Source organism: Leucoraja erinacea, chromosome 1, assembly GCF_028641065.1.
Source record: "Leucoraja erinacea ecotype New England chromosome 1, Leri_hhj_1, whole genome shotgun sequence".
NCBI lineage: Eukaryota > Metazoa > Chordata > Chondrichthyes > Rajiformes > Rajidae > Leucoraja > Leucoraja erinaceus.
Genome location: NC_073377.1, coordinates 5,046,644 through 5,066,450, shown reverse-complemented (window position 1 = coordinate 5,066,450; position 19,807 = coordinate 5,046,644). Strand labels below are relative to the sequence as shown.

The following is a 19,807-nucleotide window of genomic DNA, read 5'->3' as shown; positions in this document are numbered from 1 at the left end:
CACCCCACTAGTCACTGCCTGCCATTCTGAAAAGGACCTGTTAATTCTTACTCTGCGTTTCCTGTCTGCCAACCAGTTCTATATCCATGTCACTACCATACCCCCAATACCATGTGCTCTAATTTTGCTTATAGATAGGAAAGATTTGGAGTGATATGGGCCAAAATCAGGGAAATAGGATGAGCTTAGATGGGGCATCTTGTTTGGCAGGACCTGTTGGGGTGAATGGCCAATTTCTTATGTGTATTATTCTTGCCTAAAACCCTGGCCAATATTTAAACAACCAATTTGCTTCACTAAACTAAATATAATCAGGCTATTTTCTTTTGTCAAATTGCTCTGCAAAGTAGATACCACATTTTCCAAATTACAATGCAGAATAAACTTAAATCTATGCCATTCACTTTAAGGTATTATGAATGACCTGAAGTCATGGAAGATTTATATAACTATAGACAATAGACAATAGGTGCAGGAGTAGGCCATTCGGCCCTTCGAGCCAGCACCGCCATTCATGATCATGGCTGATCATCCACAATCAGTACCCCGTTCCTGCCTTCTCTCCATATCCCCTGACTCTGCTATCTTTATCTTTGTGAGAAAGACTGTTTCCTTGTCTCCGTTCTAAATGGCTTACCCCTTATTGTTAATCTGTGGTTCCTGTATCTGAACTCCCCCAACATCGGGAACATGTTTCCTGCCTCTAGCGTGTCCAAATCCTAAATAATCTTATATGTTTGCATTAGATATCCTCTCATCCTTCTAAACTCCAGAGTATACAGGCCCAGCCAACCTCTCAGCATATGACAGTCCTCCCATCCCAGGAATTAACCTTGTAAACCTATGCTGCACACCCTCAATAGCAACAATGTCCTTCCTCGAATTAGGGGACCAAAACAGCACACAATACTCCAGTTGTGGTCTCACTAGGGCCCTCTACAACTGCAGAAGGACCTCTTTGTTCCTATACTCCTCTTGTTATAAAAGCCAACATGCCATTCGTTTTCTTCACTGCCTGCTGTACCTGCATGCTTATTTTCATTGACTGATGAACAACGACCCCCAGATCCTGTTGTGCTTTCCCTTTTCCCAACATGACACCATTTGGATAATAATCTGCCTTCCTGATTTTGCTACCAAAGTAGACAACCTCACATTTATCCACATTAAACTGCATCTGCCATGCATCTGCCCACTCACCTAACTTGTCCAAGTCACACTGCATTCTCATAGCATCCTCCTCACAGTTCACACTGCCACCCAGCTTTGTGTCATCTGCAAATTTGCAAATGTTACTTTGAATCCCTTCATCAAAATCATTGATGTATATTGTAAATAGCTGCGGTCCCAGCACCAAGCTGTGCGGTACCCCACTAGTCAATGCCTGCCATTCTGAAAGGGACCCATTAATCCCTACTCTTGTTTCCTGTTTGCCAACCAATTTTCTATCCATGTCAGCACTCTACCACCAATACCATGTGCCCTAATTTTGTCCACTAATCTCCTATGTTACAAGGTTAATTTCCGGGATGGCGGGACTATCATATGCTGAGAGTATGGAGCAGCTGGGCTTGTACACTCTGGAGTTTAGAAGGATTAGAGGTGTTCTCATTGAAAGATTGTTAAGGGCTTGGACACGCTAGAGGCAGGAAACATGTTCTCGATGTTGGGGGAATCCAGAACCTGGAGCCACAGTTTAAGAATAAGGAGTAAGCCATTTAGAACAGAGAGGAGGAAACACTTTTTCTCACAGAGAGTGGTGAGTCTGTGGAATTCTCTGCTAGATAGGGCTCTTAAAAATAGCAGAGTCAGGGGATAGTGGGATAACATTAGCTACTCTGCAATCTACAGGAACACATCCTGAATCTATATAACGTTGGAAAATGATCACCAATGCGTGCACAATTTCTAGAGCCACTTCCTCAAGTACCCTGGGATGCAGACCATCAGGCCCCGGGGATTTATCAGCATTCTGTCCCATCAGTCTACCCAACACCATTTCCTTTAACATTGTACTAGTTGTAGAAGTTTTGTTTATTGTCACATGTACCGAGGCACAGAGAAAAGCTTTTGTTGCGTTCCAACCAGTCAGTGGAAAGACAATACATGATTACAATCAATCCTACTTGATATGGGTATAACATTTAGTGCAAGATAAAGCCAGTAAAGTCCGATCAAATATTGTCCGAGAGTCTCCAAATGAGGTGGAAGGTAGTTCAGAACTGCTCTCTGGTTGTGGTTGGATGGTTCAGTTGTCTGATACCAGCTGCAAAGAGGCTGTCCCTGAATCTGAAGGTTTGTTTTTTCACACTTCTATACCTTTTGCCTGAGGGTAGAGGGGAGAAGAGGGAGTGCCTCTGCTGCGACTGGTTCTTGATTATGCTGCTGGCCTTGCCGAGGCAGAGTGAGGTATAAATTGAGTCAATGGAAGGGAGGTTAGTGTGACAGTCTGGGCAGCATCCACAATTGGAAACTTAAAGTACAAAGGGGTTGGATAAACCATGTCAAATGAAGTGGGTATTAAGGGACAGAAGTTTAGGGGTAACATGACGGGGAACTTCTTTAATCAGATGGTGGTAGCTGTGTGGAATGAGCTTCCAGTGGAAGTGGTGGAGGCAGGTTCGATTTTATCATTTTAGGGAAAGGAATGGAGGGTTATGGTCTGAGTGCAGGTAGGTGGGACTATGGGAAAAAAAAGTGTTCAGCACGGACTTGTAGGGCCGAGATGGCCTGTTTCCGTGCTGTAATTGTTATATGGTTATATGGTTATATGGTTATATGGTATGTTAGACAGTTCATGCAGCTGTTTGGGGTCACCTTCCATCCACCCCTGCGCACTGCTCTACAGTATATTTCACTAATATAATGTATTTGAATTAGCCCCTTTATTAAAAGTTTATTTTGGAGATACATTGATGAAAGAATGGGTCATCTAGGTTTGCATTCACTGGAATGTAGAAGGATGAGGGGGATTCATATAGAAACATAAAATTCTTAAAGGATTGGACAGGCTAGATGCAGGAAAAATGTTCCCGATGTTGGGGGTCCAGAACCAGGGGGTCACAATTTAAGAATAAGGGGAAGGCCATTTAGGACTGAGATGAGGAAAGCCCTTTTTTACCCAGATAGTTGTGAATCTGTGAATCTCTGCCACAGAAGGCAGTGGAGGCCAATTTGCTGGATGTTTTCAAAAGAAAGTGAGATTTAGCTCTTAGGGCTAAAGGAATCAAGGGATACGGGGAAAAAGCAGGAATGGGGTACTGATTTTAGATGATTAGCCATGATCATATTTAATGGCTGTGCTGGTTCAAAGAGCTGAATGGCCTACTCCTGCACCTATTTTCCTATGTTTATATGATAAAGGCAGTGGCAGCTGTTCAGGAGCTTTTAAATTGACTGAGGTTTTATGTTGGGGATTGTTCTCAATGACTTTTGCATTCACACCCTTGATTTTTTCAGGTGTGCCACAAATTTTAACCGTATCCGGTTTACGTTCAGTGAGATTTGAGGAAAAACTCTGAGATAAAATTAACGGATTAAGTTGCTGGCTTGAAGTAGCTTTTTACAAGCACTTAACATTGACTTAAAACGGACACTTTCTGCTGGTCCACAGAGCTTAAAATACAGTTTGTGAAATTATGAAAAGGAAGGGGCCCTAGTAATATTAACTTCCCCCATGGATGCTACTAAATATCAACGATTTAGTGTGCAAATTATATTTACATGGAAACAATGTGTATGAATTACTAGGGATAAAAAAACATATTTAATAAGCATAGTTGGTAATGTTAACCTGAAATGAGATCAAAGCAGATGCAGACCAGTGATCCACTTAGCATTCCATTTCACTTTGTATCCCATTGCTCTTGATAGTTTGTGTACAATTGTCAACATTTACATTGTCCTGCCTGAAAAGGATTTGTTTTCTGACAAAAATACACAAAATACTGGTGAAATTCAGTGGGACAGGCAGCATCTCTGGAGAGAAGGAATGAGTGACATTTCGGGTCAAGACCCTTCTTCAGACCTTGGCTTTAATTTCCATGCTGTATCTCTAAAGTCTAAAGTAAAGTAAAGTAAACACAAACAAGGGACCCATGGAGGTTTAGCGTCAATGGGCGGCGGATAATGCAAATTCATTGGGCTGGGGGACTTGTTTCTGTGCTATTTGTCCCTATATCTCAATGAAACTGATCAGGTATCTTTGGGGCAGCACAGTCCTCATAGTACCAGAGACCCTGGTTTGATCATGACCTTGGGTGCCATCTGTGTGGAGTTTGCACTCCCTGTGACTGCGTGGGTTTTTCCTCCGGGTGCACTGATCTCCTCCCACATGCCCAGGACGTGTGGGTTTGTAGGTTAATTGGTCTCTGTAAATCACTTATACTATATGTAGGGAGTGGACGCAAAAGCGGGATAAGGTAGAACTTGTGTGAACGGGTGATCGGTGTGCAGCGTAGACTCGGTGGGCTGAAAAGACTGTTTCCATGCTCTAGCTCCAAACGAAACTAAACTAAATTAAACTAGACTTCATCCAGAAGTAATTGAGCAGAACGTACTCAAAGTGTATTGATGACAACTGCTAACAAGCAAGGTTCTAATGGATTCAATTATCTTGCTATTTGTTCACATGCTTAGGGATATTATTTTGGATTATGAATTCTAATGGCCTGATTTCTGAAATGATTGCCCTGGCGTAGAACCTTGCTTATTAGCAGCCACTGTCAATAGATTGTAAATGCATTGAGCACAATTATCAATTTACTTAAGTTATTGGGTTGCACAATTATCAGCAGATGTGCTCTTGATTTTCTACAATGGGACTTTAGTTTAGTTTAGTTTAGAGATACAGCGTGGAAACAGACCCTATGGCCCACCGCGTCCGCGCCGACCAGCAATCCCCACACATTAGCACTATCCTACACACTAGGGATAATTTACAATTTTACCGAAGCCAATTAACCTACTTTGTGCTTTGGAGTGTGGATGGAAACCAGAGCACTGAGGAAAAGCTCCTGCAGATCACGGGGAGAACGTTCAAACTCTATGCAGATAAAACCCATAGTCAAGATCGAACCAGGGTCTCTGGCGCTGTAAGGCAGCAACTCTACTCCTGTGCCACCGTGCCACCCTAAAGTTGAAAATTATAGGTTGAAACCCTAATGTTGAGATTGAAACAAAGGACTAGATAGAACATAGAAAATAGAAAAGTGCAGCATAGGTATAGGTCCTTTGGGAACAGCTCCATCCAAGACCACAAGGAATTGCAACACATTGTGGATGCAGCCCAGACCATCACACAAACCAACTTCCCTTCTATTGACTCCATTTATACCTCACGCTGCCTCGGCAAGGCCAGCATCATAATCAAGTACAAGTCCACTTCCTCTTCTCCTCTCTCTCATCAGGCAAAAGGTATTGAAGACTGAAGACGCACACATCCAGATTCAGGGACAGTTTCTTCCCAGCTGTTATCAGGCAACTGAATCATCTTACCACAACCAGAGAGCAGTCCTGAACTACTATCAACCTCATTGGTGACCCTCGGACTGTCCTTGATTGGTCTTTGCTGGGATTACCTTACACTAAACGTTATTCCTTTATCATGTATCTATGGTATCAATAAATCGATTGATTGTAATCACGTACTGTCGTTATGCTGACTGGGTTGCACGTAACAAAAGCTTTACACTGTACCTCGGTACATGTGACAATAAACTAAACTAACTGTGTCGAATACAATGCCAAGGCAAACTAATCCCATCAGCCTGCAAATGATCCTTATCCCTCCACTATTCCATCCCTCCAGGTAAGTGCATTCTGAAAAGAAGAGTGCAGTGTTTTGCACAATCTTGGTGTATAATTTCCAAGAATGTGCCTGCTCCATTTTTTGAAGATTCAGATAATATTTGCTGACTTTCACTTCTCTCTGACTGCTTCAATCCACTGTTATCTGGAAAATTATATCAGTGCTCTCCCAAAATGCGTTTCACTGCTCTTTCTTTTTAACTATCTCTCATTACTGGTCGAAGTTCAGTTTGCTAGCTTTGCCTTCCATTTAATCTTGGCCAAGTCTTTATTTTATAATCATGTTGTAAGTTTTCAATCTTACACAGATTGTTCATCGCAAGAGTTGAAAGCTTGGCCTATAGTATTTGTGCCAATTCTCTTGAACGTAGACTCAGACTTCTGCTATTTCTTTCCCCTTTAGCTGCATTCAATTTACCTTGGATGACTTTCATTGCATCTACGTCTGCCACCTTATCACTGTGGAGGGAATGGACAGATGACGATTTGAGTCGGAACCCTTCTTCAAACTCGCCTTCACTGAGTTTTGTTACATCTATTTATGCCACCCTATAAAAACCGTCACCAACTGTTGCATAAAACAACATAGAACTGTTGCATTCTCCTCTTGTCATCTGCTTTATTACCAATCGCCTTCAACACTGTCTACGTGCTATTTGTCTCTGACTCAAAAAATCCTAATCCCTTCTCTTTCAGTATTTCTTTCTCTCTTCTTCAAATAGTTATCATGTACTCTGCCTCCTCCACTCCATGGAAATGCATTTCACATTCCAACTCAACTCGTAAAAGTTCCCTTGCCCTTCTCTCAGCCTCCCTGCCATTATATTAGATTGACAATCCATCATACCTGACCATAAGTGGAGGAAGTTGTTCTTCTGTACTAAATGTTTCTATAATGGAGCATTTTACTGGAATAATATATATTTTTTAAGTGTAAACTTTCATGAATTGCGGTTACGGGGAGAAGGCTGGAAAATAAAGTTGTTAGGGAGAGATGGACCAGGCATGATTGAATGGCAGAGTAGACTTGATGGGCCGAATGGCCTAATTCTGCTACAAGAACTTATGAACTTACGTGCCCTCTGATTCTCAAATCATCTGAAGAAAGAGTCCCAACACAAAACGTCATTAGACGATTTCCCTCCACAGATGCTGCCTGACTCGTTGAGTTCTTCCAGCACTTTGTGTTTCGCATGTTTGTTCAAGTTTGCTGACCAATGGGACTGATTTCACTTGTGATATCTTTCTCTTTCGCATTGTGGGTACTGGTGCATCAAATGCTCACCACATTTATTACACGTCTCTCTTTCTCAATCAACCTTAAAAATACCCAGGCTTCATGCATGATGTATACATGAAGCTACTTGTTCTCAGCTAAGTCACAGCCACTTTCTCATAGGGTCTGCATCAAATGTTATCAAGCAACTGAACCATCCTGCAAACAACTTGGGAACAGTCCTGAACAACTATCTACCTCATTGGAGACCATTGAACTATCTTTGATCGGACGTTACTGGCTTTATCTTACACTAAACGTTTTTCACGTTATTTCCTTTACCATATATCTTGTACACTGCGATGGCTCGATTGTAATCATGTATTGTCTTCCCGCTGACTGGTTGGCATGCAACAAAACCGTAACACTGAACCTCGGCACATGTGGCAAAAAACAAAACTCAAACTCAAATGCTGGAAATTCACCCAAACACATGAAAAAAACATACTCCTCTAAAAGAGGTGAGATACAAGTTTCGGAAAGCTGTAATCTAGCTAACATTGGTGAAATAGTGCAGTTCAGTTGAAATTCCATCCATCTGCCATTTTATTGAAATATATAATCTGATATCTGCCATACTGACCCTGATGGCAGCAGGGATCAATGAAAGAAGTCATTGATTTTTGTAGTCCTGACACACTGTATGTTCTGTGATGCGGGAGCAACATTAAATTTATTTATCCAATTCAAAAGTGCAGACTTTCTTTTGTCTTGAACAGCCTCATCGCAAAATTATCGAAAGGCTGCTCCTGGGTTACTTCCAGCCTGAAGCACAGTATAGACCAACAATCTGCAGACGTCTTTCTGAGCGTCGGTGGGAATATACGTGAGACAATTTCTTGGAGATGGTAGGAAAGATGAACTTAATGTACAGTCAGTGGTAAATGAGGAAAGAAAGGGAAATAAGACAAATGAAATATAAAAGCAAATGAATATAGATGTTGGAAATTTGAAATGTACACAGAATATTCTTCAGGCCAGGCAGTTTCCATGGAGACAGCAACAAGATTAACGTTTTATATCAATGATTTCCCATCAGAACCAAAATGTGACTGAACTGAAATGTTAATAACATTTCTCTTTCAGTAGATGTTGCCTATGTATTTCCCAATATGTTGCCTGGATTAGGGGTATTAGCTGTAAGGAAAGGTTGGGCAAACTTGGACTGTTTAATAGGAATCTGAGGGGTACCTTTTTCACACAAAGGGTGGTAGGTGTATGGAACAAGCTGCCAGAGGAGGTAGTTGAGACTGGGACTATCCCATCATTTAAGAAACAGGTAAACAGGTACATGGATAGGACAGGTTTGCAGGGATATGGACTGAGCACAGGCATGTGGAACTTGTGTAGCAGGGACATTGTTGGCCGGTGTGGGCTAGTTGGGCCGAAGGGCCTGTTCATGTTCTCTATCCATGTCTTCCAGGGATGCTGCCTGATCTGCTGAGTTACTCCAGCACTTTGTGTCTTTTTTTTTGTAAATCAGCATCTTTGTATAGAATGGTATGCAACTCACTCAGAGGGTGGGGGGTATAATGGAACAAACTGCCACAAGACATAGTTGAGGCAGATACTTTAGGAACATTTAAAAAACGTTTGGACAGTACATGGATAGGAAAGATTTAAAGGGATGGGACTAGATTAGATGGGGCTTCTTGTTCTGCATAGAAGTTGGGCTAAAGGTCCTGTTCCCATGCTGTATGGCTCCATAGCCACACATTTGCTGCCTTGGGCTGATCTACAGTACAGAACAGTCTGCTACATAACGTAGCAATCAACGACCTACTTAATGTTCATTGGCATCCATTTTGCAGGTATGTTACAAAACTTACCTTCAACGGTGCTGCAGTTCTGTCACTGGCCGTGTGCCCGACTTTGGCGCCTTTGGGGGGGGGGGTGTGGTGGAATTAAAATGCCGTTTTCTCCTGCCCGTCCGAGATATATTTTCTCGGGCTTCTACCTGATGCTGAAAATTCGTTCTGACTGCCATTCGCAGAATTAAAAAAAAAAAACGCGGGACAATTTCAGCGCTGGAGTAAAATAAAAAGCTACTTCTAATGCCGTCAACGGAACGGATCTCACGTACGGGACAAAACAAGGTAAGTCGTTTATTTTACATATAAACTTGTTTCTTAGGATTACTTTAATCAAAATGTCACGTTGCGAAAATGTGATTTGGGCCCCATATGAATTGGCAGTGTTTTTCCTGTCGATATGGGGTTTAAATTCACCGCAAACCGCAACGTTCCAATTGATCGCGTTCCACAAAAACACACTTGCAAGATGATTAAAATGCCCATTAATTTACGGGAATTACACTAAATTCATGACAATGAGATTTAAAAATCATGTTATATTGTGAATTCTTGTGTGAATGTTATTTGGACACTTAGGCTATTTAAAAATGTTAACATTTTCTTAAGAAATTGATAGATGTTTAGATCTAGTAATTGAATTTTGTAATTAGCTGCAATTAGGTAATTAACTAATTATATGCTTTAATTTCAGGTCATCCAAGTAAGATTGTTTCATATTTATTTCAGAATGCTTCAATCTATAATAACTGAAAATTTAATTCAGTTCTCTTAATTTTTAAGAAAGATATGGGCTTTTGACTGTCCTCGATCACAGCTTTTGAGTTAAGTCACTGGAAAAACAATAGGGAACCAGATGCTAATTTCAGAGTATGAAAATGGCCATAACATTTTTAATACTGAAGATATGAAAGTGAATTAGGTGTCAAATTAAACTTATTTTTATGCTTAATTTGGTGGGATAAATTGCAGACTTTTAAAATCTCAACATTTTATAACATTGCTACATTTTGTTAAAGTTGGTCATATTCCTGACAAAGACAGTTTTCTCTTCAAGTTTGAATTTATTCCACTTGGGAAGCAAAAGTGAACTAGCTCCGACACTCACCCTCGCGCTTTGCCCCGCAATAAGCTGATCGTCCTCGGTCTGAACACTTGTCCGGCTGCGCACGTCGTAGTCTTCTTGCTCAAAGTCGGAATCATCCTCCAGTTCTTCTGGAGTCTGAAGAGGAACAAAGGGTAAAATAATTAAAAGAGGTTAGCACCATCTTTGCTCTCCTTCCCTCCCTGTCAAGCGTACAGGTGATTTTACAACTCACATTAAAACCACCGAACAAAGCCGCAGCTGTAACGTTTGCAAAGGGTGGTCATATTTCTTAACTAGAATTGAGACCAGGGCTAATCCCAGCGCTGTTAGACAGGGTTTTGCATTAGACCATTTCTGAGTGTGCTCTAATTAATAACAAGTCCAATTTCAATAAAAATCCCATGTACTATTGCACTGTAAATCCATCTGCTCCTGGGGCTATGAGTGCCTGACACACTGCTTTCTAATGCTGCTTCATCTAATGAGTGTTCCTGCTGGAGGTCATTTAATTGCAGAATCTGGATGTCTCCAAGAAAAGTGGTCTCATTTATTTTACTTGAATCTCTTTTTTTATGGCAATTCCAACATAACCATCAGAATAATATTGAAGAATAGTCTGAGGGCCAAACATTTACTCATCTTGTCAGGTTTTTCGGTTGCTGGTTTGTTCACTTAGTTTGATGTGGTTTATTTTATTACTGCCACGTGTACCGAGGTACAATTAAAAGCTTTTTGTTAAGTGCTATGCAGTCAGCGAAAAAAATTATATATGATTACAATCAAGCAGTCCACAGTGTACAGATACAGGATAAAGGGTATTATGTTTAGTGCAAGATAAATTCCAATAAAGTCCATCAAAATATTTCGAAGGTTTCAATGAGGTAGATGGGAGGTCAGAACCGCTCTCTAGCTGGTGAGAGCACAGTTGCCACAGAAGGCTGGGGATGCCATCAATGGATATTTTTAAGGCAGAGATAAATAAATTCTTGATTAGTACACGTGTTATAGGGAGAAGGCAGGAGAATGGGGTTAAGAGGGAGAGATGGATCAGCCATGATTGAATGGCGGAGTAAACATGACAGGCCAAATAGCTTAAATATGCTTCTATCACTTACAACCTTTTGACCTTAGTTCATCACCTGCTATCAGCTGGGAAGAAACTGTCTCTGAATCTGGAGGTATGGGTTTTCAACATTTGCACCTCTTGCCTGATGGATGAGGGGAGAAGAGGGAGTGAACGGGGAGAGACTGGTCTTTGATTATGCTGGTGGCCTTGCTGAGGCAATGTGAAGTGTAGATGGAGTCTATAAAAGAGAGGTTGGTTTGGGTCATGGTCTGTACTACCTCCACAACTCTCTGTTATTTAACAGGCTACAATAGTATACGTCATATTATTGGCCGTGTCCACAGGTCATGGTCCTCAGACTTAATATTCATCTCCAAATTTAACAGCTGCTTTTGTATCCGTATCAGAGTAATATATTCTAATCCTTACTTACCTTTTGCCTGAGGTAAGGCACCACAGGTGAGGAGAAGGCAGGAGAATACGGTTAGGAGGGAGAGATAGATTAGCCATGATTGAATGGCGGAGTAGACTTGAAGGGTGAAATGGCCTAATTCTTCAATCACATGACCATATGACCTTATGACCAATGATGTTTACTTTTCAAAAATAGAAACTGCAGAAGGACAGCACAGTGGCGCAGCGGTAGAATTGCTGCCTTATAGCGTTTGATCTATGGGTGGTGTCTGTACAGAGTTTGTACATTCTTTCTGTTGGTTTTCTCCGAGACCTTCAGTTTTCTCCAACACTCCAAAGACTTACAGGTATGTAGGTAAATTGGCTTGGTAAATGTAAAAATTGTTCTTGGTGTGTGTAGGATAGTGTTAATATTCGGGGATCGCTGGTCGGCGCGGACCCAGTGAGCCGAAGGGCCTGTTTCCGTGCTGTATATCAAAACTAAACTAAACTCAGCGGGTCAGGCAATAATTATTGAGGCAGACGGATGGCAGATGAGGATGGCAGAAGATCCTGCTTCGGGGCTGATTCTGGCACTGGGTATTAATTCAAAATGTTGACCATCTCTCTGCCTCCTCAGATACTGACAGACCTGCCGAGTTGCTCCGGTATGTTTGTTTTTATGCTCCAGATTAGAGCATCTGCAGTCTCTTGTGTTTCTATTTTTACCTATCAATTTGATATTATGAATTTATTCTTAAAAATGATCTAGATTTTTGTGCTAATTCCTTCTGAAAAGGAGATATGTTTCTCATCTCTCTGTAAGGGAACATCACCGGCAAACATAGCATCTTGCCACTGCTCCTCCCAGCCCATCATTCCTTCAGTTCATAATCAAGCAATATTATCCTGAGATAATAATAATGATCAGCACAACTTATTTTGAATCGGTGTCATTAATAAATAGCTGTGTTATTTAATATTGTTTTGAATGTTGTGGTTTTAATCACAGAAACAGCAAAAATGTCCCTTTTATTTACAATATTCATTCAATGCTGATGGGAAGAGCCAGGAGAAGAATTTTAGCAGGGAGGCGGGTGGGGAGGAAAGGTTTCCAAAGGATATGTGCCAAACACAAGCAGATGGGACTGGATCAGACAGGTACTTGGTTAAGTTCATAAGTGATCGGAGCAGAATTAGGCCTTTCAGCTCATCAAGTCTACTCCACCATTCAATCATGGCTGATCTATCTCTCCCTCCTAACCCCATTCTCTTGCCTTCTCTCCATAACCTCTGACACCAGAACTAATCAAGAATCTATCTATCTCTGCTTTCAAAATATCCATTAACTTGGCAATATCGATGAGTTAGTAGAAAGGGCCTGTTTCCGTGCTATATAATATTATGACTGACACTATCTCTAATATGTTCCTGTTTTTTTTTATTTTAAAGTTTGTCGTACAGTTATTCTAAGTTGCTCGATGTGTGTCTGTTGTTGAAAACGCTACATTTTTTTCCACACAGCCAAATAAAGGCACACAAACCCACTATCTTGCATGACTCCAAAGCCTCTAAAATGAGAACATACAATACTGGAAATATTCAATAGATTAAGCCGTGGATAGAGAAACAGAATTAGCGTATTAACTCAATGTTCCACCAACAGGGCAGGAAAAAATGAAAAATAAACCAAGTGTACTTTGTTTCAGGAAGGTTAAGGGCCTGTCCCACTAAAGCAACTTTACAGCGACTGTCTTCCACCTTCAAGCTCGAGGGGACTAGCCTGGAAAACCTTGAGCCGGATCGACCACACACTCGACCACCCACCCACACACACACACACACACACACACACACACACACACACACACACACACACACACACACCCCACACACACACACCCCCAACACACCCACACACACACACACGCACACACACACATACACATATGCACACACACACACCCACACACACACCCACACACACACACACCTCACACACACACACACACACACCTGCACACACCCACACACACACACCCCCACACACCCACACCCACCCCCACACACCCACACACCCACACACCCACACACCCACACACACACACACACACCACACACACACACACACACACACACACACACACACATCGCAACGGCGGGGGCCTGGGAAAGCAGGGGAGCACTGTCTGAAATTCACACCCGCGATGAACAGGAAGGTAAAAGACGGCTGCACAATTACGGTATGTCTTTTAGAGAGCGCAGAGAGGGGGGGGGGGGGGCGAGGGAGAGAAGGGGGGAGAGAGGGGGAGAGAGGGGGAAAACATAGAAACATAGAAACATAGAAATTAGGTGCAGGAGTAGGCCATTCGGCTCTTCGAGCCTGCACCGCCATTCAATATGATCATGGCTGATCATCCAACTCAGTATCCCGTACCTGCCTTCTCTCCACACCCCCTGATCCCCCTTAGCCACAAGGGCCACATCTAACTCCCTCTTAAATATAGCCAATGAACTGGCCTCAACTACCCTCTGTGGCAGAGAGTTCCAGAGATTCACCACTCTCTGTGTGAAAAAAGTTCTTCTCATCTCGGTTTTAAAGGATTTCCCCATCCTTAAGCTGTGACCCCTTGTCTTGGACTTCCCCAACATCGGGAATAATCTTCCTGCATCTAGCCTGTCCAACCCCTTAAGAATTTTGTAAGTTTCTATAAGATCCCCTCTCAATCTCCTAAATTCTAGAGAGTATAAACCAAGTCTATCCAGTCTTTCTTCATAAGACAGTCCTGACATCCCAGGAATCAGTCTGGTGAACCGTCTCTGCACTCCCTCTATGGCAATAATGTCCTTCCTCAGATTTGGAGACCAAATCTGTACGCAATACTCCAGGTGTGGTCTCACCAAGACCCTGTACAACTGCAGTAGAACCTCCCTGCTCCTATACTCAAATCCTTTTGCAATGAAGGAGAGAGGGGGAGAGAAGGAGTTAGTGATAGATAAAGGGCCTGGCCCACTTAGGCGATATATTCGGTGACTGGTCGTAGAAGGTCGCTGAAAAAAACTGCGAATGGACCCCCCCCTCCCTCCCCACGACAATGTCTACAATAATGTCTACGACAAGCTACAACAACCTACCACCTGGTCGACGTCAAGCTACAGTAAGCTACCAACAACCGGCGCCCCATTAGGACGTCCACCTACGACCACACCTACAACAATCTACATCCACCCGTTGCAAGCTACGACAAACTACCACGCTGTGGGCGACAACTGAAGACAACTTAAGACAATTCAGTCGCCGGAACCAGTCGTCGGTTGATGTAGGTTGGAATTCACCGAAGTCAGCACTGGCAACAACCTACGTCACCTGGCGACAACCTACAACAGCACCTACGTCAGGAGAAGTCAAGCTACGCTCATTGGCATCAAGCCGACTGCCGCCAAAATGTTTTAAACATTTCAAAATCCAGAGGCAACCAGAAAAATGCTTCGACTCTTTGGGCGACTGGGGAGAATACTCACGACCGTACAGGGGACACTCCGCCGACCATGTGGCGACAGCTTAGTCGCCTGTAGTCGCCTAAAAAACTGCCTAAGGCCCATAAATTCGTCCAAGTGACACAAATGCGTTTGATTGTGTTTAAGGGAGAGTAATGAGCCAGTGATGTGAACAACAACCCCTTATTTGAACAATGGTAACAAAAGTAATGCCACCTTGGTCTCCTTGGTTCAGGATTAATAAGGGACATAACCCGGATGTGTGGGTTTAAGCCTTGCGAAGAAAAGCAGAGAAATATAGTGAAATTATTGTACAGATTAAATAAGATTGTACAGTGGCGTCGATTAGATTTAGATTGAAGGTAGACACAAAATGCTGGAGGAACTGAGCAGGACAGGCAGCATCTAAGGAGAGAAGGAATGGGTGACGTTTCGGGTCAAGACCCTTCTTCAGACTTAGATTTAGATTTGTCTTGGTGGATTTGTCTTCACTTGTCTGAATATGTAACCTGTGAACTCTTGAAACCCACCACTTGGGCTCTGAGCGTTATTAAATAACACATTCTAACACTCTGTATGTCCTACCCCCTGTTTGACTTCCTTCGCATGAAGACTACGATTAGCGTGAAGATAAAGCCTTCCCTCTATTGCTCTATCAAGTCATTGGGAAGAGGACATTTCCAAAGGAAGGATGCGTAAGCAGAGCGTGGACGATGAAGGTTTGAGCAGAAAAACAACTGGAGCCATGAGATGGAGGATACAGTTGTTGCGGAAACAGAAAATAAAACAAAATGATAGAAATACCCCGCAGTTCAGGTCGCTTGTATGGAGGGGGCCTTCTGCCACACCTGATCAATTCTGACACAAATATGAAAGGTTGGTTATCTGAAATTGACCTTGAGCCTCAGTCTTAATCAGGCCCCTGTCACACTTGGGTGACCTCCACCGCGACCTCTGGCGACCTTAAAAAAAAATGTTGCGGTGACCTACGACCTCCTACGACCTTCCAGGACTATGTGCACAACCTCCTACGACTATGTTGAAGATCTCCCTCGACTATGAAGAAGACCTCCTTCGACCTCCTTCGACTATGTTGAAGACTGGCATTGACCAAGTACGTTTCACCCGAGGATGATCTCTGGCAAAATTGGCCCGTGAATGAGCACGACCCCCTTTCACCTCAGAGGACCACACCAAAAACCAACAACGACCAGTGACGAGTGTCTACAGCTCATTTGATCACCTGATAAAATGATGTCATGTCTGGATTTTTTTCTCACTAAAAAATGCCTCCTTGGTTTTGTTTTAATCATTCTGAACCATGCAAGCAAGGAAGGAACTAGTTTGGAGGATGTTAGTAAAAATACAACTACTGCGGTTTGCAATAGCCATTTTGCTTCAGCAACCTTTTAAGAAAGGCAGAAGGGGAAGAGCAAGGGTGAAGAGTAAGCACAAGAAGAGGTCTCAATGGGTGAATGGTGATGATGTGATGGACTGTCCCAGTACACCAGAAGACTGGAAGAGAGTGGCGCTGGGCTTTGACAAAAGATGGAACTTTAAGCACACATGTGGGGCAGTGGATGGCAAGCATGTCGTAATGTAATGCATTTCGTTGTCTCTGTACTGTACACTGACAATGACAATTAAAATTGAATCTGAATCTGATGTCATTCTTGTCCCTGTCCCTGTACTCATTTTTCTTTTCGTACAGGATGGCATTCTGCTGGAACCATTCCTCAAGGTCTCCCTCCTGCTGCTTGGTGAAGTTGTAGGGCATAACCTTCCTCCAGCCCTCCCTCACATTTTTTAAAACTCTTTAGATTCTAATGTAACCCCGCTTTTTAAAAAGGGAGGGAAATTCGTGAGCTCACCACTTTGAAATTGCTTTTAATCTTGTCTATCACCTTCAGTCTATGTCCTCTTGATTCCCGACACATCCATCAATGGGTGGCACAGTGGAAGAGAGTGCTGTATGACTGCATAATGTGTGGCTCTGGACAGTGAAGAACATCTAAAATACAAAATGCTGGAATGTGTCTGCCTTTGATTAAAACCAGCATCTGCAGTTCTTTCATAAACATCTAAAATACTGTCTACTTGTGTGGACAACTGCAGCTGAAGGACCTGTCCCACGAGCATGCGACTCCATGCGGCAAGAGCAACCTAAAGGGCCTGTCCCACGAGCATGCGACTCCATGCGGCAAGCGCGACCTAATGGGCCTGTCCCACGAGCATGCGACTCCATGCAGCAAGCGCGACCTGACGTGGTCGCTTGAGCCGTACGGCTCGCGGGGCCGTTCCCACTTCGATCGCCGGAGCCGTATGGAGTTGTGCGGAGCTGGTCTCGACATTGCGCGGGGCTCTGAAAAACTGACCGTGTTCAAAAATTCCGCGTGGCAACTGCCTGCCGGCCCTCAGCCGCCTCAACGCCGTACGCACTGCCTTGACGCCGTACGTCACTCACGAACTTCCCGCGGCCTTCGGTCGAACTTCATGTCACTCACTCGACCTCCGCGCGGCCCCCGCTTCTGGTTTGGTCGCGCTTGCCGCATGCAGTTGCATGCTCGTGGGACAGGCCCTTTTAGGTTGTGCTTGCCGCATGGAGTCGCATGCTCGTGGGACAGGCCCTTAACACTCAAGAAGCCGATTACTATTCAGGCTGTTGCAGACCACGTGATTGGCATCCAATTTTTCATCCTCAACATTTGTTGAACCATTTTGCATCGATGCCACAGTGTCCACCATCTACATGAAGAGATAGTTCCACGATATTTGAACAGGGCCCTCCATCACACAATTCCTTAAAGAATGAGGGCAACTTTAGAATAGAAACACCACCACTGCAACCATGCTGCATCTTGGCCTGAAAATATGTTAGCATTCCTTCATTAATGCCGTGTAAGTATTAACTATCCAACAAAATTGTCGGAGTCTCTTCATAGAAAAAGATTCAAAGAGGAGTCTTGTTACCATTTTCTTGAGGGCATTAAACACTGGCTTTTCTAGTAATGACCTCATCCAGATGCACCACAGGTTGTAGTTGCACCATAGAAAACATAGAGTTGGGTTGCATCACAGCTTGGTTTGGGAACATCTCTATCCAAGACTATAAGAAATTACAGTGAGTTGCAGATGTAGCCAAATCCATCACAGACCAGACTTCCACCCATGGACACCATCTACATGGCATGCTGTCTTGGAAAAACAACCTATAATCAAAGCCCCAACCGGTTTATTCCTGCTTCTCCATGGCAGAAGGAAGAGAAGCTTGAAAGTGCTCACCACTAGACTCAGGAACATCTTCTTCCCCTCACATCAGGTTTCTGAACAGTCCATCCATCAGCTAGGGTGCAGTCCAATTCACCCCAGGCCCATTGTGGACATTGGACGTTGTCTGTGGAACTGATGCACTCCAATGCTGAGAATTGTATTCTGCACTCTGTATCTCCCCCTTTGCTCGGTCTATTTTACTTGAGTTTAACGATTGCATTTATCTGTGGTATAGTATATCTGATCTGTTTGGAGAACATGCAAAAACAAAGCTGTTCAACGTATCATTTACACATGACAATAATAAACCTAAACTCATAACTGTACTAAAAAGGCATAGAGGAGACAAATGCTTCGGGGCCCTATATTCCTCCATCTGATGAAATGGCAAAGCAACTTCCTGCTGGCCAGGAGCCATTCGTGGTTGCAAGGCAGGGTGTTTCTCTCAGCTAATCTCCTGCCTCATCAAGCAGCATTGGGAACATAATATGGATGGCATTCATTTCCTGCCATTTGTGGCACATTATTCGTGGAACAACCTCCGTTTTGGCACTGCACTTAAAAAGATCAGCCGTGATTGAATGGTGGAGTAGACTTGATGGGCCGAATGGCCTAATTCCACTCCTATCACTTATGATCTTCTGAGGAAAAAAAAATACTGATTTCAGCGATAATAAGAAATTGAAATCTGTTAAGAGTGTCTTTGTTCGGTATGGACAGATAAATATTATTTCACATCACAAAAGCATCCTAAGGCAAAACATTTCTGAAATGCCAGCTGAAATTACTTAAAATGGTGTTACCGCAGTGAGTTCTTGGAGAGCACATATTCCCACAAAGACCTATGATTCAGGCTTTACACAACACCCTGGAAAGGCAGATTATCGGACCTACCAAGCAGTTATTGTGTCATCAATCAAATAAATTAATGTACAAAGAATCGCCACATAATAAATAGCAATGACCTGATCTTGGTTCTAAAGGGCATAATTTCAGGCAGAAGAACCTGCAGAATTCAGCAAGTGGTGAGGAATCCATAACAAGCTACAGGAGGACACAGGAAGACTAACAAAATGGGCAGGGAATGGAAATTTGTAATTTAATACTGAGAAATATGAATGATTCATTGTGGAAGGCAGGATACAGAGAGCAATCTGACAAATAAATACATTTTGTTTTTATTTAATCATTCATGGGACTTGGACATCACTGTAACTGCAAGCGTTTATTATCCAAGCACAGTTGTTCTTGAACTGAGGGCAACAATTAACAGTCACGAGGACAGTTTAAAGGTAATCACGTTGGTTTAGCCTTAGGTTTAATTATTGTCACATTAGTTCATAGTTCAAAAGTTCCAGGACCAGAATTAGGCCATTCAGCCCATCCAGTGTACTCCGTCACTCAATCATGGCTGATCTATATTTCCCTATCAAGTCCACTCTCCTGCCTTCTCCCCATAACCCCGGGCACCCGTACTAATCAAGAATCTGTCAATCTCTGCCTTAATAATGTCCATTGATTTGGCCTCCACAGCCTTCTGTGGCAAAGAATTCCACAGATTCACCAGCCTCTGACCGAGGACATTCCCTCATCTCCTT

The 19,807-nt window shown here is 42.9% G+C and overlaps 1 protein-coding gene across 2 annotated transcripts in view; it reads right to left on the bottom strand.

Moving 5' to 3' along the window:
- Positions 1 to 19,807, bottom strand: part of ctnna2 (catenin (cadherin-associated protein), alpha 2) — a 1,403,856-nt gene that overhangs the window by 230,529 nt on the left and 1,153,520 nt on the right. For both annotated transcript variants that reach the window (XM_055644902.1, XM_055644985.1), the window contains exon 14: positions 10,004 to 10,117. In XM_055644902.1, coding sequence (XP_055500877.1) covers positions 10,004 to 10,117 — 114 coding nt within the window. The remainder of the gene's footprint in view (positions 1 to 10,003; positions 10,118 to 19,807) is intronic.